The sequence below is a fragment of the Diadema setosum genome, chromosome 4 (assembly GCF_964275005.1).
Source record: "Diadema setosum chromosome 4, eeDiaSeto1, whole genome shotgun sequence".
NCBI classification, from domain to species: domain Eukaryota; kingdom Metazoa; phylum Echinodermata; class Echinoidea; order Diadematoida; family Diadematidae; genus Diadema; species Diadema setosum.
In genome coordinates, this window is record NC_092688.1 from 14,644,074 (window position 1) to 14,671,726 (window position 27,653).

Here is a 27,653-nt window from a genome sequence, read left to right on the forward strand (position 1 = left end):
GACCAATGTAAGTTTTGGAAAATTGACTTCAGGAATATCTCTGCAAGGTGGCAAACATTTTTGGGAGCTTCTTGGGGTATCAAAATTTCAGGCACAAAAACTTTGGGTGGCTTTTAGGTCTGTTCCTGGCTCACTAGTCTTTATGACTTTAATCAAGATGAAAGCAGGTTGAAAGTTACGCACTGTTTTAAAGGCACTCCACGCACAAAGAAGGCATATAGTGTGAGATGACATGAAAATGTTTTATATCAGATACAATGTAGATCAACTGAAGGTCCTGCTTCTCTTGAGGGTACAAAGAGTTTTTTGAGCGAGGCAATTTTAGTAGTCCTCCCCTAGTGCAGAGCAATACCAATGTTGCAGCACTGAATGCACAAAGTAAAACATGTTAATCAGGGGCCCGTTTCATAAAACTTGTCATCAATGACAACTGCCGCATTTCTATGACAAATTTGCTCTCAGCAATCAGATGTAAGGATTTCAGTAGCTTGTCACACATCTATGACATTTGTCACTGATGACAAATTCTATGAAACGGCCCCCGGTTTGATTGGTGTAAATGACATGTACTGTAGAAGCATACATATGCTGTACATGTGCAAACTGAGTGGTTGTCAAAACCTGAAAATTTCATTCACAGTTTGCAAAAGGTCAGTCCATTTGACTTCAGGACATCAAAACTTGTGTTGTCAGTAGGAAACAAGCTCACACTGGCTTTCTTTGGGAGTGAAAAATCACCTGATAAATCATCTCTAACCACCTAATTTTTCAACTATAATTGAAAAAAAAAAATAAGCACTTAGTATATTTTTGTGGAAATAAACTAGCAACAACTTTAAAAAAAGCTATTCATTTTCCAACGACGAGTAGCAGTCATTGAGGGCTGTCAGTGTAATTTTGTAGCATAATTGTGACAAATAAGATGATAAATCAAAAGTCTCAAGATACAGATATCAATGGTAAACTTAAATATTGAAAGAGAACTTATCTTAAATTTTTTTCATTTTTTTTTTTTTGGGGGGGGGGGAGGGGGGTGGGAGAGGGAAGAAGCAGTTATGCTATTTCTCTTCTACATACACATGACAAAAAGCAAATCATGACAAACAAAAATTACTGTCAGAAACTACGTATCATTTGAAAAGCCAAGGAGCTTTAAAAGCACCACTGGCTATTGACAAAATGATTATGTGAGAAAAAAAAAAATAAAAATGGGGCAAAAATAAAGACAAGCATGGTCAGGTAATTATCGTGAGTAGACAAAAGATTGTTGGTTCACCTTCTTCACATATTATCCAAAGGGAGCACATTTTGGTGAGTGCTATTGCCCCTACGTTTAAAGGGGGCAGCATAACAGTTTTCTGTGAAATAAATCGATTTGAAAAATTGGGCCGGCGTCACAGGGGGCGACCGTTCGTCTTTTTTCTTTTCAATCACTGGGGCAAAAAGAATTTAAGTTTGTGACGGATGTCGACAGGTGCACGCAGTGACTTGCTCGGGATGACCCATGGAAATTTGATCGGGATGCAGCCCGGGAACGGACGAAGGTTTGGAGGGGGAGGCACCGCACCTCCATTCTCCCCCCTCCAACAACACAGAGATTTGCTCGGGATGGTTAAAACTGACGTCTTTACTTTTACAAGTTGTAAGAAAGAGAATGTGTCGGCATTGCACACTTCCTGAAAGACAGAGAGAGACGAAAAAAAAAAAAAAGTTGAAAAAGTGATTAATTATGGGTTGTGAGATTGGCATGTGATGCGGTTGACAAAGAATGCATGAAGAGAGAAATTCTACAACAAACTATGATGAAGGTTACAAGCTTGAAGCTGCAATGTAAATACACATTTCTTTTTTTCCCCCACAACGTCCATGTCATCTGGTCAGCGCTTTATTAAGCCTTCCTGTAACAAGAGCCAGACAGTGGATGAAAAAGATGTAAATATGAATGGAACGGCCCTATGCTGGATACTCTACAAGGGTAGTTGGGGGAGAGAAAAACAGGTTCAGACACAATGGAATTAGTACCTGGTACTCAATATGAAGATACGGGTGATAAGTGTGTAGACCTATACCACGCCCAATGCAATTGGTACTTTTATATGGTGTTACACAGGCATTGTTACCATGGCAACCAGAAACAGTCATCCATACGACTATGATATGGACAATATGAATTAAAGCGTGATCACTATGGAGTTCAAATGAAACAGAATATCACCACAACATTGTCATCCAAAAGGAAAAGAGAGAATTATGTTTAAGTTGTTTTCTTTTCCTTTTTGGGTGGTTAGTGTGTTTGTTGGCTTTCTATATCTTTTCTCCCTTCTGTTTTTTGGAAGGGGGAGGGTGATTTTATAGACAGAAGATGGGCTTGCATTATTATAGTAAACTGTTTCCAGATGTCATGATAACATTGTCTGTTTTTGTGATGGTGAGTTTGTAGTTAAAATGTTACATCTGTTACAGTATCCACTGTTAGTACCATATGATGACCTGTTCATTTATCACTACTTACTGTGTGTATGATAAATGCACATTGTTGTTAGGTAGAATATTCAATGAATACATATTCTTTCATTGGTGTATATTGTATAAAATGGTGAAGAAGTTTTGAGTTCTCTAGAGACCAAAGTCTGTTAGAGTAACCATGGGGGGGGGGGGGGGAACACTTTTGTTTTAATAGAAATATATCATATGCTTTTGGTTTTTCAACACTACGGGTGGTTTCTAACTCTTGAGCTGTTTTGGACCAGCATCTGAGGATATCTTTTACTACTAAGAGTCACATGAAGGAGATGTTATCTAAAAAAAAGATGTCAGTTAGTCTAGAGATAGATGTCATGCCTGTCTGACCAATGTTTGTGCTCGTGACTGACCAATGTATGCCTCGATCCAGTCCATCCGATTACAGTTTGCAAAAATCTGGGGGCCATTATGACTTGGGTTCCTCAGATTTACATTAATCCTCATCCCTGGCAAACTGCGATGTATCTGCCACTGCTTCACTACTCATCAGAACACTGGCAATGCCAGCTGCAGGCAAATGCAAGGCTGAATTTTATTCTTTCTCTTTTGATAGACAGGAAAGAAGATCGTTTCCTGCAAACCAAGAACATATGATACCCATTACCAACACATCAATCCCACTGAGTCCACTTTTCTACATATTCAACCCTAGGATTGCTATATTTGCAGCACCTGTGTATCAGCCTCTGTAAGATAAAAGCTAAAACTGAAACTGTTACAATTTCTTCACAGCTAATATTTAGATAAATGAGAGCCCTTCTATGTGCTTTTAAGCTATGCTGTGAGCACCCTTTTCTTCTTTTCAATGGTTTTAGCTGCGTTTTGGTTTCTGCAATTGTTTCCTTACTCTGAGCTTTCAAATCACATTGTCATAAGAGGTGACCTTTTCCTACCCATAACAGATTATGAGTGAATGTAATGAACATGCTAGGTGCACACAGTGTGATTTCTGTAAAATTCTCGTTGGGTAGAGTCAGTACAAGGGGGTTATCTTTGATATCTAGATCCAGGCAACAGAAACTCTATGACACAAACAGATAAGAAGACTAATAGTTCAAGTTAAAATTGGTTTTCGAGGCCTCTGATTCTGAAGGACCAATAATGTGTGCCATGTTAATACAGCCCAGTTGCACCATTTAATAGAGTTGGAACTAGAGAAGATTCCTCTTACAACAACAAACTGTATTAAAGAGATATGTACAGTGTATGCATACATAATGTTACACCATGCCAATCATATATGTCCATTCAACATTGTATTTTCAAGATAGAAATGCTCATTCTTCAGTGATGAAAATGAGAAGGAAGCATGCAAACATGTATGTCATGATGTCAAAAACAATAATGACAGTAGATATTGCATACATTGTATTCAAAGCTTTGTTAAATACAAATACTGTCCCCATGTTATGCTAGACATGTATGCGCCACTGTCAAAAATACAACCCAAGACAGTTTTGGTGACACGGTATAACACTGTACAATGAGGACAGGAAATCTGAGTATAACGGTGACAAAGCATCGTAGTTCAAGATGCGCTGTTACCATGGCAACTAACATGTGACTGGTGTTGGGGCAGGCACACAATGTAATTATCAGCATGTAATGTGGCAAGCAAGATAATGGCTATGCTGTTGTACAAATGCAGTTAACGATGATTGCAGTCACTAGCACGTAGCAAAGGAGAAAGAAAACCAATCACACGTCATCGTATAACTCTCATACTTTCAACTGCAAATTCATGAACTCAACATTTTCGTAACAGCAGAGCAATTCTCCGCATAATATTAACAGGGTGGGTGAATGCCAATGTTGCACATCACAACCTTAAATCTCTCTTGATTCTAAAAAAAAAAATGGGGGCAAATGGGCAAATAAAATTTCAGTGGTGTGTGCAAACTTATTCATGTTTCAAAATCCCTGCCATCACAAAAAATGTCGAAATACTGACAGGGATTTTGCTGAGCGGTTCTAGAAGGCATTGCCATGTTGTCTTTAAGAATGATCTTGGCAATGATCTGCATTCATCAAAAATTGTTTCCTCCCTCCTTTGCCACGGGTGACTCTCTTTTCAAGCTGGATACTGGTAAATGAGCCAACGTGTGGTCGGCAGGCTAGGGCGGGGCCCCGTCTCACCTTGCCGGAGGTAGACACGCCCTTGAAGAGGCAGAAATAGACCAGGATCCACGCCAGGAGGAGGAGACCGAAGAGCTCCCAGCGCATCCCGTCGGGATGGTCAATCCCGTCGCTGATCTGGAGCACACGGTGACTGGAGAAAAATTGAAAGAGTGGAGCACACACAGTGACAAAGGAAATGCATTCATGAAAACTTTATTCAAAGACTGACTGACTGACAGACAGACAGATAGACAAGCAGCTGGTATCATTACACACGTTTGTATGAGAAATTCTTCTTTTTTTTTCATTTTTTTTTTAAAGCAGCTACAGGGATGCTAAACTTGTAAACAGCATTATGCTGCATTTTGAGGGTTGAAAAGGCATATTTTGGGTAGAAAAACAGTATCATTAGCTTTCCTGCAATAGACATGTGTAGAAATATAATTTGGAGGAAAAAAAGCATTTTTGGCAAAGAAAACTACCACAGACTGTACAAAAGTAACAACTGGCGTCCCTGCAGTTATAACACAGCATTTAATTTTCATTATAAGGTGCTGCAAGAAATCTTATAGTACACGGTTGCATCTGGTCAACAAGTTGTCTTGATACGAAAGGAGTTAGGCTTCTACTGACATTCAGCAATTTACGGACAAGCGCTCATCCACTCCTGTGGATGAGAACTTACTAACGAATTGCCAAAGGGTGGTACAAGCTTAACTTCGATGGTATGATCATCCCAAACCGATGAAAGTTTTCTGTATTACCAGTAGTTTGGTTCGGTAGAGGAAGAGGAGGGCAGCGGATCATACTCACTCAAAGTACTCCTGGGATGCGGAGACGGTGTTGTTGGGTTTGGTCCCGTTGCCGAGCGTGAGGTAGTCTTCCTGCGACCAGCAGTCCGCCGTGTTCCACGTGTTGTTGCAGTTGGTCCACGGCAGGACGCTCTGGAATGAGGCGAAGAAGTAGAAGAGGGCCCAGGTCATGATGACGTTGTAGTACGTCGTCAGGAGGAAGGTTATCATCACCGTGGCAACGCCGGTTCCTGCAATGGGAAGAAGAACAAGAAGATGTCACTGTACTTGCTTTAAAAAAAAACAAACAAATAAACAAACCAAAACAAAACATTTTTAAAAAGCAGCTGGGGGGGGGGGGGGGAGAAGTGGTTACTAGTGGTCAGTGAATCTCACAAAACTATAACAATCTCACAAGGAAATTGTGCAGCTTCTTGGACGAAGAAATTCACTGTACAAAACTTGAAATGAACTGGACTTTCCAAATAATAGAGCATGGAGCATTTTATAGTAAAGGTAATGAAAGATTAATTTCTTGCATTTTCATCAGCTATAGTCATCAACTAGTAAGTATCAAGTCTTGTATTACTTTCAAATGACTTTCACTGCCACGAAGAACTGCCATCTGCAGTGATGATAGTGGTTTGGCTTTTAATCCATTAATGCTGCAATAAATTTCTGTCAGAAGACAAACAGATTTTTTTAATTCCCTGTGCAGTCTCAATTCATTGTTTTTCTGTGTGTTTAACAGAACTGCTGGAGGTTGCATCACATGAATAACTTTCAGAAGACAACATTCTGAGCAAATATATGTGTTGAAATGACCATCAACTTTTAAGCAACAACAGAAAGAATTGATTTTATACATTAAAGGTATAGCCTGAAATTCTATGGTACACACAAAACTTTTGTTACTGGGAAAAGGAAATCCTTAAAAATAATGTATAAAAGAATGTATCCTCTTATCACAAACAGGAGACGCAACTGCATACAAATCTTACACTATCTGGTCATTTTCCTTGTACCAAGAAGTATTTTCACTTTCAATTCTTCACTCCTAATGGGCAAGTCAGATTTTTCAAATAGGGAGAGTGATCGTCACCACAACAGAAGTCGTTGACTGGTGCATGTGTGGTATACTTTGTGCCATGTTCTTTTTTTGTGAGTGAAGTGATATTTGCAAAATCAACAACTCATAAACAATATCGCCACCTGACACATGTATACCATGTATACCATCTTCAAGTTGGGAAATCACTGCATTTTCTCCTAGAAGGGACAATACTTGTGGTATTTGATCCAAACTCCACCACTCTCTAAATTGTCCTGCGAGGATCCAAATTTGAAAAATATTTCACAAATGAAATACAGTACATGCCGCATACAATATTCTGGCATCTTCTGTTCCTTCTACCATTCTCTTTAGAGGTAAGAGGGCTGTACTGGGCATGATCTATAGCCTCTCTATAATGTGTGCTAATTTTAGTATCATGGTGAGGTCAAATGGGTGGGGATGGCACTGGGGTGGGAAGGGGGGGGGTACTAGTATATGATAACTCTTCAAGAAACAGCTTGCTATCACTACTAATTGGATTGTAGGTAGTTCCTTACTATGAAATGCCACTCCATGTACATATTGATGTTGGAGGGGGGATGGGGGTAAAAACCAGACTAGAAGGAATTTCATGAGTAAAGGACAGAGAGTTCTGCAATTATTAAATCTTCATTCAATTCAATTCAATTCAATTCAATTCAATTCAATTCAATTCAATTCAATTCAATTCAATTCAATTCATTTATTTCATTCTCATTTTCTTTCCAACAAAACATAACACGAGGTAAATCAGAAAATCCATCTTTAAGCATGTATACAGTACAAAGTGCGAAGGATTAACGATATACAACAAACTAATAGAGATGACTCATGTATACATACGGGAAAATACAAAGTTATATTTTGAGGAGAAAAAAAAAAGAGAACTGAGAGGTCCACATCATTTTGTGTGATGTGAGTTTCAGCCGTGTGTGCAAATGCAAAGAAGATGAATACTGATATCACTACCCTGTAACTTTCCTAGTGGTTCATAAATATCAAACTCATATTTTTTCTGGTCAACAATTTGGCAAATGTAATACATTCCTCCCATTAATATAATTACATACATCTCCAAAATGATTATTTGATGTCCTTGATTTTCTTTTGATTTCTTTTCATCTATAAGTTTGCATACACATCAGCATGACACCCACGAGGTGATGAAAATATCATCTCACAACCTATTGTATCATATTAGATGGCTTAGACAGTTTCTGGTATGTGATTGGTCAAGAGCTCGTCACATGATACTGTTTGCGAGGATCGCAAATGTTATATTTTCCCAGCTCGTTATATTTCACCAACTGGTCAAATGAATATATTTTTCCATGTGTGTCTCCCTCTTACGGTTGAAGTAAGAACAATTACACCAATATAAGGGTGTGGGACCACATCGGTAACTGGGACGAGCAAACGATTACTATCGATAACTGCAGTCTGGATCGATATAATCTATTCCCCCCCCCCCCCACACACACACACACGATGTACGTGAGAGAGTAGACGGCATGCACGGCGCGACGCGGAGTAGCGTCATGCGCTAGGCTTGCCTGGTTGTGGTAGTGTAGGTACCGTACCGATGTACCGTTTACTACATGCACGTATCACTCGGCCCGCGAAGTTTGGATTCACACTTCCAAATGGAACCCCGTTTTGTCTATAAACGACGACGAGCTCCATAAGAATTTGGAGGATAAGGATTCTAACTCCACTAAACATCTCCTAAAACAAGCGAGTTAATAGTCTGTGAGATATTTTGTTCAGTTCAGTTCTTAGAACGAGGATAATTCATTCATCTTTATTTACGTAACTTATTTAGACTAGTCTAGATCTAACTGTTGGCCTAACGTTACATAGAACAAGTGGAGGACTACGACACCGAGTAGACTGGTTTGCAAATCACTACGTTTCTACAATGTTCATCTCTGCAACAGAGGAAAAAGGAGACTGATTTTGAAATTGCTGCAGATTACTGATGACAGAAGGTAGGCCTAATGTTGTAATGTCTATACCGGTCCTGGCACAAGACAAATTGACTAAAAATCACGGGGTAGAAAAAGAAGATGCACTGGGCATGGGGAGCCAATTTGATTCTAACGTTAGATCTAAATTAGGCCTAACATTTAACAAACATGAGAATCTAACTGTGTAGATATAGTGTTAGGCTACCTGTACTACGAAACAAATGTCAAATGATAAAAATTGCCCAGTAGGCCATAACGTTAGGCCTAAGAGTAAAGTTAAAATTGTTTTGTGAGTAGACCCTAGAACATCTGCTGACATCTTTTGGACCTGAGCCTAACTTAACTATAAAGCGTCGTTACTGGACTTGAGCCTAACGTTAGTAGGGCCTACTGTCGTTAGAGGACAGGAGCCTAGTCGCCGCTGTACAAAATCGCGACAGCGCGCACACATGCGTCTGGTCGGGCTAAATTACATGAGGCTATGCGTCGTCAGTGTAGGCTCTTCTGTAAAGCATAATCAAGGGCAAGGCCATCTAATATAACAGATATCGACTGGTAGGGGTGGAATGTAACAATCTTTGGAACGCCAGGGAGTTATATTTTCCCTCGTGATCATATTTTCCCTCAGCGCTGCGCGCTTCGGGAAAATATAATCCCTTGGGAAAATATAACTCCCTGGCGGTCCAAAGAATGTTATATTCCACCCCGTACCAGTCAATATCTGTATAATACTATATATGCTGGGTGACATCACTTTTAGTTTCATAGGAAAATGTGAAACATTTAAACTCCAATGATTAATTTGTTTCCAATCAAAAGAAACCACCGCTCCTGCTACTGTTTCACTTTTACTTCAGCTGTATCTATAAAAGTCATCTACAACATGCAGTGGCATCATGCTTTAAACACAAACATAAAAAAAAAGAGAAGGAGAAGAAGATTGGGGGAAAAAGAGATGCATTTAAGTAGTATATTATGCAGTAAAGTGGGACTGAGTGGAGAGATCCTCAGAGTCCATCCCCAGCATGATAATATTAGCAGGGTCATTTCCTGTATGTTGTACAAGTGGTATCATTATAGCACATGATTGGTCCACCATACTAAAAATAGTTCTCTCAAAACACCCCATGACTGCAGAACGGAAATGAGAGGAAAGAAGAAGAGGAAGTGGAGGAGGACAGGGAGAGAGTGATGATGATGATGATGATGATGATGATTAATTGTCCAAATATAATGGAGTTAAAATGAAATGCTGTTAGGGAATATAGTTTATATGGAAACTTCAAATTTATGCATTGCTGGTTGAGCTGGCTCCCTGGGTGCTGCGTTGGGTTGGGTACGTTGAGTTAGATATTTAATAGTTATTTATGATGTTTTTTTTCTTTTTATCTTCTTCTCTTTCTCTCTCTCTCTCTCTCTCGCAGTTCTGTTTTGTTAATTGTCCAAATATAATGAAGTCAAAATGAAATGCTGTAGGGAATATATACATGTATGGTTTATATGGAAACTTTAAATTTATGCATTGTGCGTTAACTGCATGTATTTGTAAGTGAGTCAGGTTTTGATGTTTGCCATTCAAGAGTTGACAAACATATTATGTGCAATGTATTATTAATATTCTTTTTTAGTTTTGTTATGTAGAAAATGGCCTCTGATATTTGAATGGAATAAGAAAGATTGGTAGTTACACATATCTAAATTGACACTTATAAAGAAACGGTTGTTTTGTTTTTGTTTTTGTTAAAATATATGCCTGTTAATGAAATTTGTATTTTTTTTTTTTTATTTCTTTATTTTTTTTTTGTAAACTGACTGTTTTGGGTGCACCAGGTGGGTTGGGGAGGATGGCCTGAGGGCCCAAGTCATTTAGTTGGCTCTTTCCAGACCTGGGCTGCCCAACCTGGTGCACCCTTACCACTCCAGTGTATGTTCTGATTTCGAAATATGTACTATGAACTTTGTGAATGAAAGCCGAATAAATAATAATAATAATAAATCATGATGATCATGATGATGACAGTAATAGGCAGGGCTCCACACTTGCTTTTTTCTCAGTGGCCCAATGGGGCCACCAAAATCACCAATGTTAGATTTTTGTTTTCCCGAAAAGCAAATCTGGTGGTCTGAAAAAACAAAAAGCACTAGTTATTATTTCCTCCCTTGTGTTAAAATTTTGGTGGCCCAATTGGGCCACCAAATTTCGACTTTTCTGGGATTTTGGTGACCTGACTTTCATTTTTTGTTGGCCCCAGGCCACCGCTAGTGTCGAGCCCTGATAACTCACAACATTAGTATGGTGCCATATTTTGTAGGCCTATCTGTTTAAAAAAAAAAAAAATTGGAATGCACAGACTCCTCCTAGAGAGTTAGTAAATTGAACGAACGTCTGGTTAAAAATGTGAGTCTTGAGTAAAGCCCTTTTACATTGTCAATTTTAAATAGAAATGAACCAGGGGGAGAGAGAGAGTGAGAGAGAAACAAAAGGGGGAGGGGAGAGGGAGAGGAAGAGAGATGGAGGGGGATGGGGTGGGGCTTTGCTGGGTCGAGGTCACTGCTGCCTCACTCGCTGCCATGGCGATATTGATTGTGGGAGAAAGACCAGGAGGTGTGACACCCAGCATTCCTCACTCACTCACACATAAACACACACACACACACACACTAAATTGGCACCAGAGAGGAAGAAGAATTCTGCACAAATAAATACAGGCCCTGGGGAGGTATTAGACAGGCTAATACCTGAAGAAGAGTTTTTTTTTTTTTTTTTTTTCCTGCTTCATACTGAATATTAAAAAAACAACAACAAAAATGCATACATTTATAAGTTCCATATACTGTCACGCAACACAAGTTGACACCATCCAAAACCATGTACAGTTCATGTACAAGCCATGAGATCACTAGTTCTCATGCTAATGTTTTCATGCAGAAACAATCATACAATTGGTAATTGCATGCCGTGTCATTAATTTGTGTGGAAGACATGATTACATTATACCGAGTCACATGTTTTATTCAGGGGCCCTGTATGAACTCATGTGCATGGCGAGGAATGTGAAAAGGCAATGAAGTGCTTGGATCATTATAAAGATGATGACTGGCGGGGGAGGGAACATACCGAATGTTCCACCCGAAGGGTTTGAAATACTACTGAGGGACTTATAGCCTCCCGAAATAGCATTTCAAACCCTGAGGGTGGAACATTGGTACATCATGTTCCCGACAACAAAAGTCACAATCTGTTATATATGGGTTAGTCAAATACGTCAACGTCAACCACCAGCACAACGCACTCGATCGCTCGCGCAGAGCCAAATTCACTGTGCGTGGGTCCTTTTGTCATTTGTTACGTGAAAATGTTTTCCCATGGGAGAACATTACAAAAATGTTCTCCCATGGGCGAACATAACGAATGTTCCTCCATCACGTGACTGTGTTTAGCCAATCACTAACCGGTATTTGACTAACCCATTTAATATAATTTATTGTTTCATTCATATACATTTGATGACCTACATATTGTACATGCGCCACCATCTTAGTTCATAGTTCAATTCAGCTCAATCATTATTATTTAGCAAAACACAGCATCTACACTTGTATTATCATGCAATATCAACAGAAAATTTAACCATAGACAGAAAAAGACTTGTAAGGTAGGGATATCGAATCCCCCCTCCCCCCCTCCCAAAAAAAAAGAAAGAAAAAGAAAGGTAAACTACAAGACCAAAAAGCACAAACTAAATCTTCACTGCATGCAATTCTAAGTTGGTTCTTTGAAGTTTCTACATGTTGAAACCTAATCATTGAGGTTTTATTGTAAATGCTCTACGGTATGGAAGAATACACTACGAAGAAATAAAACACTGCCTGGCAGGGCACGTACATTGTATGATAAGTAGGAATTTCCAGCCTCCAGCCTCCAGCTCCAGCGCTTTACATTATATGACTGGACCATGAAGTTAATGCCCTCTTGAGCACAATAAAGTCCCCCCCCCCCCCAAACACAGGCATCAAACTTTAAACTGCACTCACAAACATAGCTCTATCATTTCTGATATACAGCAAAAAACTTTGAACGATTCTCACATTTAGTGTTCTCAGCCCACTGGCGGACTGTAAAGGGGGGCATGGTGTCCATTTGTACATGTTGAGATCATAATACCCTAGGGATGCTACCTGCTATCAAAGTTTGGTGAAAATCTTGGTTGGGTTTTACAGAAGTAAAAAACTATGCATGACACAAAATACACGATAGATGAACCATCACAATAGCTCATTTGAGCCTTTGGATTAGGTACGCTAAAAAAAAAAAAAAAAAAAAAAAAAAAAGAATCCATCAAAATGCTCCACTACCACCAAACAATTAAAAGTTATACTTGAATGCCTTTGTAAGGAAATTTTGCACTGCAAATATGAAAGGAATACCTACTCTATTGTTGGATGATATTTGTACACCTACAGACTACCTACCATACTGAAAAGAGTTCTCGACATGACTTCCCCCCCCCCCCCTGCTCACTGCATATTTGTGTTCCCCCTAGTTCGTTTGAGGTCCCAAAAATGTAGGACACTCTAGCAATGCCATGAGAATAGAGCCCTAGCTTGTGTACATTTGCATATGAAAAAAAAAAAACGAAACAAACAGCTTTAGTGCTTCAAAATTGTTCTAAAATGTGAGTTACGGATAAAAATAATGAACATAAAAAAGTCAAGCAGTATGACCAATGCCAAGTAGTGCTGATTATACAAAATGTGAATAGTTTAATTTTTTTTTTAAAACTATGAATTCCAGAATAAACTGTAATCATGTCGATTTATTGAGAAAATTTGTGATATTTCCTTATTTTTTCTGCTTTATTGCAAAATTTCTGCATGTTAGGGTGTTTTGTGATACAACTTAACTGTAGGCCTACATACATAATGGATGCATCAAGTGTGAAAATTCAAATACTTTTCTGATCACTGCTCCCCATGTGAAATACCGCTAGTGGCTTTAAACTTTCCACTGTGTGCTCCATAAAAATTCTCAAGAGTACAGCCAGGTATCCTTAAGTCCAAAACTTTGTTCAAATGATGGAAATATCAATTGGTCAATCACATGGATTCGCATTATTGAATCATACACTCTTCTCATCCTATCCTACTTGTCTTCTTTTTCCTATCTCTCTTCCCTTCTCCTCTTCCTCCTCCTCCTCCTCCCTTTCTCTTTCTTCTTAACTTCTAAAACACATATCTTCAAAGACTATTCAGTTCAAAGATAAATCTCATATTTCATGATAAATTTCTGGAATACTTTAATTTCACTCTATACCTTGCAGAGTAGGGACAGGACATCCCGTTTAGAATACAAATGCTGTAAAAGTGGAAATTTTCACGGTGTTGAAATCTTTACGCATTTCGCGCAACCAGATCAGCTTGCGTGAAAATAAAAGCACAGGAATATTTTTGCGTGCCATATGTTCCAGTAGTTGATGTCTTGATTCCGCGGAATTAAAAACATGTGAAACTCTTTTTAACCGGCCAAGCGCGAAAAATTAGTCGCGTGAAAATATCCACTTTTACAGTAGTACCAACAAAACAACTGCTTGGATATACAGTTGTAGGCCTCCAATGTATGTTGGGGAAAATACATGCACAGTCATTCTGAGTTTGGTGGATCCAACATTGGCATAGGAAACCTTGTTGATACTGCCTGCGAATATATCAGTGTACCGAAGCATGTAGAATGAACGGACAGATACCAGTGCATGGGGAGAAACAATTAATAAGCTAGCTATATTGTAAAGATGTTGTGAGTGGTAGATAGGGCCACTGATTTCATCCTGTGAGCTTCACTTCCATTTTTTCCCCCTTTTTTATTAAGGAGGTTAAAGGGCGGGACCCTAATTCCTGAACAATATCAGAGAAAGAGAGAGAAGAAAGCTAGAAGAAAAAGAAGCATACCATGCCTACAATTCTATCACAGTGATGCCATTCAGAGCAGATATGTGTAAGAATAGGTGGCCACCACATCAACAACAGGCAAAGAGACCTAATGACCCATGCCACCGCTATTTCAGTGATTGATACGCTACTACTCACTGTATTATGAAGTACCATGGTATGCCTATAAGTGGAGCAGGCCAATGCAGTTTGAGTTCTGCATGCTGGGCAAAATAATTTCATTGTCAGAGCTCACAAGGAGAATGCAGCGCTGCACATTGGCACTGGTCCGCCGGTCCCTGACCAGTATAAATCACTGTTGGACCAGTAAATTTTTCGGGAATGGACCAGTAAAAAATGGTAACACTGGGTACCTACTGGTCCGTCAGGTCGGACCAGTAGAAAAAAAAAAGTGGGTTTAATAGTGTGCAGCCCTGGAGAATGTAAACAAATTGATGCTGTTTTTTTTTTTCTTGCAACAAATTATGCTTTTCTTTTCCAAGTAGGCCTATACAGCATATAGCAGAAAAAACAGAAGTGGTAGGGCTTAGTACTCCCTACACCTCTCTCCATCTCATCTCCATGATGACACAATATTCAGTGCAATACTGTACGAGCTGAAATTTTCGCGGTGGTTTTATTTTCGCGAATTTTGTGAATCGCCTTTGAACCGCGAAAATAACAACACGCGAAAATAACAACGCGCAAATAACTAAATTCAGTTAGACCCTCGCAACCGCAAAATTAACAACACGCAAAAATGTCCTCTAAGTAGCAATTCGCGAAAATATCTGTACGCGAAAATTTCAGCTCGTACAGTATCCAGAACTATAGTACTGTGGCACTGTCTACATATTTTTCCTTATGAAATGAATCATACCCTATTTTCTTTTTGAATACAATCATGACAGATGTAGAGCAAAGTCCCTTCCTTATTCAAACTCATTTGTCAGTCCTAAGGTAAACTTTAAAGTTGTTTTAAAATCGCTGCTCTAAAAGAAAGTATTCCATATTGAACCAGGAAGCTACTGCTGTAGCACATATGCGATAATACGAAACACTAACACCATTACTAAATGCAGGTTCAGGACTAATTGACTCTGTAACACTGAACTTTACACAGCTGTTGGCAAAACCAATTTACTTTATCACTTCTCTTGCCAGAGTGTCTACACAAACAAGCCTGTGCTACATTTGTGTATACTGAAGGAGACAATAACATCTGCTAAACAGGATGTGAACTAGAGTCCATAAAATAACTGAAGAAAAACCATGCTATGAACAGAAAATGTATCCTCTCACAGTTGGATGAAAAGAGCTTCATGTATTTTCAACTGTTTCAGAATGCTGGCTTGTTTGATACTCTGCGGGATACCATTTGGTAAATGACATCACTTTTTATGATAGCATACAACATACTCTAAGTAATTCACTATTTGGGATATGATGCCACAAAGAATCATTGTCACGTCATTGCATGCTGCTTGACATATGATCACTGTTGCTACTTTTGTATGTAGTATCCTTCAACAACATTGCATCCACCACACAACTTGAATTCTCGCCTCATTTTTCCCCTTTTTGCTTTAATGTTTTTATCCAAAATATAGGCTAAACAAATATACTCTGGTCAAAACTATTGAAATCAGTGCCTCCAGTAGTACTACATTACATTGGAGTCACCTCCGCCAATAGTTTTAACCAGATGCTCTCCATGCAAAGTATATTTGTATACTGTGTGTGATTAAAGTTTCAATTGTACACCTCTCTTGCCTGCATCAACTATTAATGAACATTATGGCCTCTGTGTTTTCTTTAATTCCTTTCGTGAATTCCTTCCTTTCAGGTGTAGACCCTTTTCAATTTACCTCATTCATGGTAACCTTGCAACATACATGTAATATCATAAGATCACTTGGCCTCTCCTGCACAAACAACACTTACATTTTAAGTACATCTCTATACATGGGGGCCACAAGAAGGACAAACATGTAGTCATGATTGTTGATGCCTGTAAGTGCTCATGATGCACTCATGGGGGGGGGGGGGGGGAATCATTTTCCTCTTTAACCCCTTGACACTCATCACCCATTAAAATTCCTTATGTTCTCCTGGGGGTCCTCCCTTTATTGGGGTGTGTTCACTTCTGGTGCAGAATTAAGGTTCACAAACATCTTTCAGAGAATTTGGGACAGTTGATAAATGAAAAGCTGTTTTGATTATTGGGTTAGAAACATGTTTCTGAGATGCCCCCCCCCCAAAAAAAAAAAAAATGACCATTATTAATACCACCATTCTGTAGAGTTGATCAACATAGTTGTTTTGAATTGTGTTAATAACTCGGACCTGCCCACCGCTGTCAACCACACATCTCAGCTCCTCAGGTCAAACTGTGCAATGGACCTAGCAACTATACATCTCGACTCCTCATATCACGTCAAACCAAGGAGGTACTAAGCCTAGTACAATGTACCTCCTCGGGTCAAACTGTGCAATGGAGCTGTGCAGTGACAAGGCCTCCCAATGAGTCAAGAAAGAGTTGATACAAAACACAGCTTCTCAAGAAACACATTCTGCCGGTGCCATCCAAAAGGCGTTTTGCAAACACGTTCTGGTAGTATTGAAATGAGTTTTTAAACATGGGAAAGTTGATATGCTCAGCCTTTGTTTCCTTTTCTCCGTTCTGCTCTCCCCTCACCCCACTCATCTTTCCCCCTTGTCACGCCCTGATTAGCTTGCCAACCATGTCATCTCTTCTTCCCTGGGGAAAAAAAATGCCTATAAGCTGGCGATGACCACTCCAAATTAAAAGTTCTGCCCCATCCCCCAATTCTAACCAGCATGGAAAAAGTGCTTTACTTCTATTCAACATCACTTTGATGAATATTCAGAGATTCCATTCATCCTACACATCTTCACAGCAATCTTAATGTTAATTGATAGATTACGTTCAAATGAAAATAACAATTGGAACAGCATAATGTTGTCATTTTTTTCTATTGCATCCATTAAGATATGATTAATAGTTTTGAGGAGTAGTGACCTATAAAACAATGTATGTGTATATGATAATTCAGGTGGGCTGGACTGTGTTTTCAATGAGATGTGTAACAATCCCAAGTTTGAATTGAAATTCCCATACCAGAAAATCTTGAGATTTCACAAGCTACAGTATAGACTCATAAAGAGATCTGGACCCTGTTGCATAAAAAGATGCAATCAAATGTAAGTAAAGGGAAACATATGTCACACATCAGCCAATACGAATTGAGTATTCAAAGACATATTATATGTTTGATTTTCTGACAAACACTGTATGCTCGGTCTCAACTTTTATGTACCATGGACCATTATTTGTATCGTAGAAGTAGCTCATGTCAGCACCAGTGAGCACGCACGTAATAAATAAAAACACAGAGGCATCTGCTGTCATAAACTGTTAGAAGTCTCGAAAGTTAATTTCCTCTAATACTTTTGGGGGCGCTGTGGGGGTGCTGTGGCATAGTGGATAAGACTCCCGACTCCCGATCGGAGAACCCGGGTTCGATTCCCGCCCAGTGCTTACGTCCTTGGGCAAGATGTTTTACCCACAATTGTCCCTCTCGACCCAGGTGTATAAATGGGGACCTGGCAACGCTGGGGTAATAATAATGGCAGGGCCCTCTGGTAGAGCAGTGGCAACACTGAAGAGGCTACCCTGGATAAATACGACATTATTATTATTATTATTACTTTAGACCCAGGTCAAAGATACTGAACGACACCAGGTTTGCAAATTAATAAATGCAAAGTACATCCACCTTTTGTCATGGGTTCCAATTTGGCTACACGCATATACGTGAACTTTGATACAGGTTCATGCAAAACATATAACAGATGGCCTGAATTAGTCCACGCCTTTAAAAGAGGATGCTTTTAATATAGCCACTACTTTGTTCTACAAGAAACTTCTTTGCATATCAGGGGGTGTTTCATAAAGCTGTTCTTAAAGTTACGAATGACTTAAGAACGACTGGTGATCAGTTCTGATGTGCTATACTTATCAGAATTTCAATGGTTCAGCACAAGAACTGAGCACCAGTCGTTCTTAAGTTGTTCGTATAAACACCCCACTGATAGATTAACTTATTATCAAAATATAAACAAGAAACACAGCTTTTCTGAAATATTATTATTTTTTTTTTTACTTTGAGTAAAAAAAAAGAAGAAAGAAACAAAGGGAGAATATATAACTATAGACTGGACATTGAAGAGTCATCAAAATGACTGTGAATATAGTACAAATGTATTTTTATGGATAAGGATAGTTGTGACTCTATGTAAATCACTGTCATTTATCACTGTCATTGCTTTTATTTTTGTGCAAGTTTCTGGTTGTGCAAAAAGCGCAAAAATTTCAACACTGCGGATATTTCCACTTTTACAGTATTTCAAGCTCTGTTTTGATTTTCATACTGAACCAGGGAGAAGTGGAAACACATCGACCCATTCTCAGAGACTGAGAACATGTGGTCATGGAGTCTTGTATGCAGTTCTTCTTAAATTTAAGATGCTCCTGCTTTTAATAATTAGTTAGCACACACACGTACGTATAGCCATAAACACTGGTTTACTCAAATGGACACACATTACAGAGGAGCACACAAGTTTGGTTCACACCTAAGCTGGCTGGAACAGTGGAAGTGGTCAGAATATAGTTTTGGTTGAGACCTAACTTCAGGTTTCTAACACTTTTTTGGTGAGTTATTGAGAAACCTCTTATGAAATATGAAAGAGCATGTAATTCCTAGAGAAATTGAACGTTTATATGATGAAAGTTGTTTTGAAATGGCTGAAATATCCAAAATAAAGCAATCCTAAGACCGCTTTGTTTTACTTTGTCTTTAGATATATCAGCCACTTCAACACTGGTTTTTATCAAATAAAGTTTGAATTCCTCTTGGAATAGCATGCTTTTCATCATTTCATAAAGTGGTTTCTATAACTAACTGTCTCACAAAAAAAGTTAAAAACTGAATCCTCACCTCAACCAAAACTACACCATCCCTTTAAGTGTTCACATAGCTTCAATAAAACGGAACAAAACTGTTTGAACGAACTAACAGAGGAAGCACACATGCATGCATGTTACACAGTCACACAAGTGGCACACTATCCACATCTGTAAACTCCTTTTCAGAGTCTCACTGCATACACAGGAGTGATGAATATAATTAGCTTCAAGGAGGTCTGGAGGTAATACTTAAACAGGAAGATTATTAACTTCCATTTGTTTTGCTTTGCTCAGAGAAAAACCAATGGCCTGCAAGGCTGCTTCCTAATTCTCAGCCAATAATGCGCTCGCTCAATCTCTCAACATGCTCTGAACATTAACAAGCCAAAGGACAAGTAGAGATGTTATCCTTAGACAAATATAATTGGTGCAGATTAAGCTGTGCTCAACATGCAAGAAATCCATCACGGTTTCAGAGCATGCTGTTTGTTTTGTTTGATGACTTCTTTGTTAGTTTTATTTGTTTTGTTTTGCTTCATTGTGCTTTTCTTTGGGGTATTGGTGGCAGAGCAAGGCATTTCTTTCTCATGGAAGATGAGTATGGCGCCATTTCATAGGACCATTCTCATTACAAAAAATTATGACACAGAAAAACTCAAATTTTTGTTCCCTGTGTCCTAATATATATCTCTTCAAGATTATTGAGTTAACCTGAAGATGATTAGTTGAACTCAGAAGGCGTGTCTTCATCAGCCCGAAGTTTCAAAATAGCGCGCTATCTTGCGGTTACCAAACTAGTCCGATGTCAAGATAGCGCGCTATCTGTGTAGTGAAGACGCAAATAGCGCGCTATTTGATCGGGAAAATTCCCCCCGAAATCTTGGTCTAGTTCGTGAACTAGAGCGCTAATTCGTGAAATTGCGCGCTATTTCGGGTGCGTCTCCATCAGCCCGAAATTTTCTCGATCCCTCCACGCTTCTGGTTAGCCAGCTGGCTATTGAAAGCGCATGTACTACAAGCTATAGTGATTGTGTATAGTGCATACACTCACGGCGTATTCAAGGATCACATGTGTGTACTAGGCCTACTGTTATTGACATCTTAAAAACCAGGGAGGTGATTCCGTGCATGCTAGCTGTTTTTTGTAAACTTCTTCTTCTGGTCCACTCTACCCCAGCTAAAGATTCTTGCAGATTGTGTGTATTTTGGATTTGTTTAAACATTGCAATTCGTTCATTTCATATAAGATGTGTCACTGGACAGAAGAGTAGCGTTATTAATATCCCTTTGGAGAGAATCTGCTGTACTGCTCACCCCCCTGGTTGTAGTATCGTACATACGGTGCTGTAGGAGATTTTGAGCGGGAAATCCACTTTCGAACAGTGAGCTAGGCAGAGTAATGATGCAAAGTGCGCATGCGTCAATTTTTCGGACTAATTTCCCGAAGTAGGCTGTTCGAGCTGATGAAGACGCACATTCGCTCTATCGGGCTATTTTCTAAGACCGCAAAATGTCCCGCTAGTTTGAACTTCGAGCTGATGAAGACACACCTAGAGTCAGTTGAAAGTGAGAGAATCCCTACAGATCCTAGCAATTTAATCCCTTTAATCCATCCTCAAAATACCATTCCTGAGCAAACGATCAAAATATGATATGAAATGGAGGTACACTGTGTACATTATGCTTGGCAGCTGTTCTTCCTCATTTTGTATACTGTTTCCTTTCTTTCCTGTTTCACAGACATCCATTTCTCCACCTGCTGTGCCAAGCGACAACTTCCAGAAGCATCTAATGGAAATAGACAGGTGGCATAACGGTCAGCCGAGTGACCTCAGTGACTGCTGTCGGGACATCTGGCTATTCAGTGATGACCTCTCCGCTAGCAAGAATGGGATCCCTTATTGGGAAGACAGCCTGAGGAGGCAGAGCTTCGCTTCGAGGCGAGGCGCAGACGAGAAAGAATCAGTTAAATGTGGGAGAACAAAAGATATGCCTGCAGTCCGGCAGAACGCAGATGAATACACTGCACACAGATACACAGTAATACACAGTAATACACACACACACACATACACACACACACACACACACACACACGTTTGACCAAATCTGGATGTGAAATCTAATAACAGTCAAATCTATAAAAGGATGATTCAGTTTTGTTAGAAAGCCACTTGGAATAAACCCAGTGAATTACTGTAGCTGCATGAGCATAATTTTCTGGATAAAAGTGGGCACATACAAGTATTAAAGGAACCGTATAGTATTGGTTGAGGTGAGGATTTAGCTTTGACTGTTTTGTGAGATACTTACAAACCACTCTATGAAATGTTAGAGAGCATACAATTCTAACGGAAATTGACATTTCATTTCATGAAAATCGGTTTTTGAAATGACTAAGATATCCACAAATAAGGTAAAACAAAGAGATCCTGATACAAGTCGTGGCCTGTCACATTTTATTAGCATTGCTTTTTTTCTTTGGATATCACAGCCATTTCAAGACCAATTTTCATCAAATAAACTGTGAATTCCTCTATGAATTGCATGTTCTTTCATATTTCATGAGAGGTTTCTCATTATCCAACAAACACACACATACAAATTGGAAACCTGCATCCCTATCTGAACAAAAACTATGCCATCACTTTAAAATTTTTCCGACAATCAAATATTACCGGGTCCTCCATCATACTGCTGAATTTGTGGGGAAGATTAAAAAAAACCCAAACAAATATCCTTCATATCAACTGACATCTATGGTATATAATCTCCTTTGATATACACGTACATGTAGAATGTCACAGGAGTTATGGATTCTCTGAAAATGAAACTTCATCTTTTATTGTTCTGCATGATATCAGGACTGCCAACATTCACAAATCGAAATCCGGGAGATTCCAAAAAGCTTTCAGGGAGACATGAAAGTGTTACATGCATCTCAGCTAGTGCCTGTAGGCAATGATATTTCCCCAAATCAGAAAGGATTTCGATATCCTTTGACAGGATGTACAGAGATATTTCATCTTTCAGAGGAGACACGTGAAGAGTCACAGAGACGTTTATTTTACAAACGGAAGCACTTCTGTGATATAGGGCCCTACGTTTTTGTAGAATGGAAAGATTTCAGTTCAACCTTTGCCTTAAATAAAGGAAGCCAATTTCTTTCAGGTAACATAAGGAAAACCAAGAACTACATACTACTTTAACACCAGAAACATCCATGGCATGAGACTTTCGCAAATTTTCATTGGAATTCAATGCTTTATGTACCGGTAGACAAATCCTTTTGCATACATTTTACAATCATGGAACTTGGCTCCTCGCAAAATTGTGACAGTTTCATGCACACGAAAATTGACTAGAAAGAGTAATAACATAATGTAATAATGGGTAATTCCGTGAAGTTGGGGCACAAAGTGTGACATTTTAGCATAACTCAATACTAATTATGCTATACATGTATTGTTTATAGGCTTTACATTTGTATTGAGACCATACATTTTCCTGGAAATTTTGTGCCATTCAGACTCAATTTTGATGAAGTTATTAAAACGATATGTAACGGTGTCCTGTAGCATCATGACGTGTCTATGTAGCATCGTGATAGTTAAAATCTGGTCCTAAAAGACAAATTAATGCAATTAGCTTGACCAAAATTTGATATAATATGCATAATAGATTAGTCAGATAGCTAAATATGTTAACTCTCCTTTCCACAGTTTTACTTTTACAAGAAAATTACACAATGTGTCACTATGCTACGCGGTGTCCACCAAATGTCACAAAAAAGGACAGCGCATAGCATCATGATACATTTTGTAATTTTCTTTTAAAATTAAAACTGTGTACAGGAAATTTGAGATATTTAGCTATCTCATTCATATCTTGTAAATATGCATATTGCATCAAATTTTGGTCAAGCTAATTGCCATAATTTGTCTCTTAGGACCAAATTTTAAAATATCACGATGCTACATGGACACGTCACAATGCTACAGGACACTGTTATATATTGTTTAATAACTTCATCAAAATTGAGTCGGAATGGCACAAAATTTCCAGGAAAATGTGTGGCCTTTATGCAAATGTAAAGCCTACAAAAAATAAATGTATAGCATAATTAATATTGAGTTATGCTGAAATGTATTTTTTGAATATCACGATGCTACATGGACACTGCCCCAACTTCATGGAATTACCCTAATATCTTTGTAGAATACAATCTCAAACATGCCCACATACACACATACACACACACACACACACACACACACACACACACACACACACATTAAAGTGTAATATAAATCTAAGGGAAACAGAAATCTCAGAAACCTGCTCCTCATCTTTACCCAACCAAGGCCTTTAAAATCTTTCCTTTCAGTATAGTAGGCTATATCGAAACACAAGTCACTGTGCTTTTATTTCCTTCTACTCATCCCTATGAAGGTAGGCAGTAGTGCATACAAAAACTCTGTGCTGCTTGTGTTACTAACCAATGATCCTTTTCATACTAGACCATTTACCATCTGTACCGCCTCCTGAGGATTGCATTGATCACTTCAAACGCTTAATCAGATAGCTGTCTTTACACACAACTACTGGTTTTTTTTTTTTTTGTTTTTTTTTTTTGAAACCTCACAACAAAAGGTGACTGTTTGGATTTAAAATGCAAAGGGTTGTGTATCACAGCCCTTGCTATCTTTAAGTCATGCCTAAGGTTATTGTGCTCATGCAGTGGAACAGCTCCTTAAAAAAAGAAAAAAAAAGGAGAAAAAATGTGCATGACTTCCAGCAAGGTACTTTAGCCTTCTAGCAGTTAATTACAAAGTGTGAGAGATAACTACAATCTTACTGTACTGCCAGAGTCAAACTAATAGTGATATTACTGATAAAGATGTATAGGATGTGTAGGTGTTGCTCTGGCAATCATGGTATCCACACACTGAGTCTCTCATGCCACAAGCTAACAAAAAAAACAATGTAGAATTGCATTAGCTTTGACAAGTTACCATCAAAGCATCGTACTATGTTGACAGGGACTAAAATTTCGTGACTGACATTTCACGGGTGCTCTGCTGCTCGCAACAATGGTAGGGAGGGTGACTAAATTAGAAAAGCAAAGATACACAGCTTTACACAGCTTGATGAAATCTCCCCCTGGCTGCATGGCATTACCATGGTAACAAGACAATTGATGGTGATGCCATGCTGCTCAGTGAAAGCAAACACGAGTCCATCCATTGACACTCTCCCTGTGAGTAAGAGGCTCTCATTGTACATGTACAACTATACATCTACCAGTATTCTATCAAATGTCTAAAGAGATAGAATGTATAATATCGCATGCAATCTCTGTATCGTCATCGATAGGAATCCATCAACCTCTCAGTGGAATACATGTAGCAATTTTTTCTTCCTCACTCTCAAACAATATCATTAATAGGATTAGTCAGGTTTCAGTCAATTTGTATCCGAATGTCTTTTGATCATCATCATAAAAACAAAACAAAACAAAACAAAAAAAAGAAAGAATAATAAAATCATACAATGTGTACATCCTTATCAAACCAGCCTGAAAAGCTTTCATATTAATATTGATGTTTGGTAATAGGATGCATTTAAGCATGGGTGAGGGGGAAAAAAATCTCTCCTTCAATTTCTGGTAAAGGACGTGGCATGCACATCCACAGTAATGCTTCTTTGATGTTTAGGCATAGTCGCTTTGAAAACGGCATTGGCTGAATTTTCTTAATGAGCCCTCACAAATGCAATCTCTACACTGAGCATGCTTCCATTTCCTGAAATTGCACATGAAAATGGGATTTGGTCACTTTAGATATTGCAGTGGCGGTCACATTCTCCCTCCATTTTAAGCACGTGAACAAGCACAACACAAATCATGAGACGCATTATATTTTGATTTGATAGCACATGCTAACAAACCAGACACCATCCCTCCCCCTCCCTCCTCCCCCTCCCCCCCCCCCCCCCCTAATCAAACACTCATTATTTTATGTTTGCGAGCTATAAAGCAAAAGCAGCATCCTGTTTTCTCAAGCATTTTATTATGCATAGGCATCTTGACATAAAACATTAGTACTACCATCAAATCTTAGATAGTCAGTGTAATGTTTTCACTGGCCAGACTTTCTATTCAGTAAAGCTCTCGATGAAGTATTATCTCACCATTATATACTACTTTATGTATTTGTTTTTTTTTTCTTTCTAATAAATTATATCTCTTAAGTTTTGTTTTTTTGGTTTTTTTTTGTCCCCAGAACAACTGGTATAGTAATGTCAACTCAGCAAAACAAAACAGACCCAACAAACAAACAAACACAAACAAAAGCAACGTGGATGATTTGATTTAGCTCCTTCATCCTAGATAGAGTGTCCACATGAAACCTTCAACAGTCAATGATAACAGAAAAGGATGTCAAGAGTAATGGTGGTAGTCTAGTTTCATGATTATTCAAAGGATGATCATTAATATCAACAACCTTGTGCTCACAATCAGTATTGGATCAACAGTGGGATTCACACGTAGGCAAATTAGTGGGATACAAATCTTGAGACTTGCCTGTGTGGACATTAAAAAACTCCTGCTCATTATTGCAATCAGCATTGCAATGAAAATCCCAAGAAATCTCTCGCTTATTTCTGAATTATACTGATAATTTGCCTCTGCAGTGACCGTGTGAACGCTGGAACAAGTAATTTCAAGATTTTATATCCCATCATTCAAATCGCACATCACAACAGCGTGTGCACCACACCACTTTAACATGCAAGAACAAAGGGCAAACAGAAGCACACTCACATTCATCGCAACTGGCAATTAGCAAGATATTTCTGTTGTCCATGTGAACACTTCCAAAAAATCTTGTGATTTGGATCATGATCATTAACCCCTATTTCTGGGTGCGTTCGAATGCTCTCCTGAAGCGAACTGTACCGTACCGTACCCGCGCCAGAGGAGCATTTGAACGCTCCTAAAGTGTACCGTACCGTAATATACTGTAACGAGCCAAAAGTGGACCACTTCCCGATGTGCTCCAAAAGCGTACCAAAAGCGTACCAAAAGTTCATTGTAAAGCATGCGCGTATCATGCGCATACGTCACACTGCAAAGACATCATTCTCTTTGTTCGGGACAGCTGTAAGTAGTTCAAGCGCCAGGTGAATGACATTCTTGCTACAAACATGCGTGACCTTTTCTAAAAATAACTCGTGAGGTACGCTTTCTCCACAGAGTGCTCGAACGCTCCAAAACTGGGACAGTTCGGTACGGTACGCTTTGGTTCAGTTCGCTTTGGTTCGCTTTAGAGCGCTCGAACGCACCCTTTGTCAATGTGAATGCTCGCAAAAACCTTGAGATATGGATTGCAATTGCTAATATCAGCTATTACGACAAAGCTGGCCAAATGGGCAAAAGTTTCCTTCAACACTGCCCAAAATGTAGCTTCCCATACCCACCACCCTGTCCTTTTTTTTCACCCACCTCAGGCTGAATACAATACATGACCTCTGTTAACCCCAGAGGTTGACGACTGATGAACTTCAAGTGTGTGTGTTTGTATGTGACGTGTGTATTAGAAAGGGGGACAGACATGTTCCTTTGGATTTTTATCATCAAAACATATCAAAATTCACTGCTATTCATTGTAGCTGTCTCCTGAGAGCAGTTTGTACGCTAGATTTCGTTATACTAGTAGTTGCCCTGCACAGTCTTGTTTCTTTTATCTTCTGTCTTGCATACAACGGCTGCTGCAACTGAACTGTTTTTCTTTCGAAGTACTAACAGCAGCTTGTACAGGTTGTAAACTTACAGGTATTAGAAGCCAACTTTGTGGGAAAGGGTTGAAATAATCTCGCTCTAATCATTAACACACACTCGTCATTCAAATTTCACAAGAGCCCGGTACCAGGACTACAAATGTAAGTTTATATCTTGTGTCCTGTTCATCAAGGAGGGCGATAAACAAGGTGAACAAGGTGATATCAGGTGAACAAGTATTTAATCACTATGTATCATACACATGTGGAGTCAAATGACCCTCTACAACTAATACAGGGATGATATCGAGGTTTGTTGAAAAAAATCAGAAATCAAAATTTTCAGGTGATTTTGATACATGGAAAAAGTAAAATGTGTTTAGACTTGAGGAAAAAAAATATCTGAAATCAGATTTAAGTCTACAGAATATCATGCCTGCTAATATGATAATAAGACAACT

General features: G+C 38.9%; 1 protein-coding gene across 1 annotated transcript in view; it reads right to left on the reverse strand.

Moving 5' to 3' along the window:
* The window catches only part of LOC140227571 (sodium- and chloride-dependent GABA transporter ine-like), an 84,750-nt gene that overhangs the window by 15,083 nt on the left and 42,014 nt on the right, over positions 1–27,653 (reverse strand). The window contains exons 4-5 of the mRNA XM_072307987.1: positions 5,455–5,683; positions 4,660–4,792 (exon numbers count right to left, since the gene is read on the reverse strand). Coding sequence (XP_072164088.1) covers positions 4,660–4,792; positions 5,455–5,683 — 362 coding nt within the window. The remainder of the gene's footprint in view (positions 1–4,659; positions 4,793–5,454; positions 5,684–27,653) is intronic.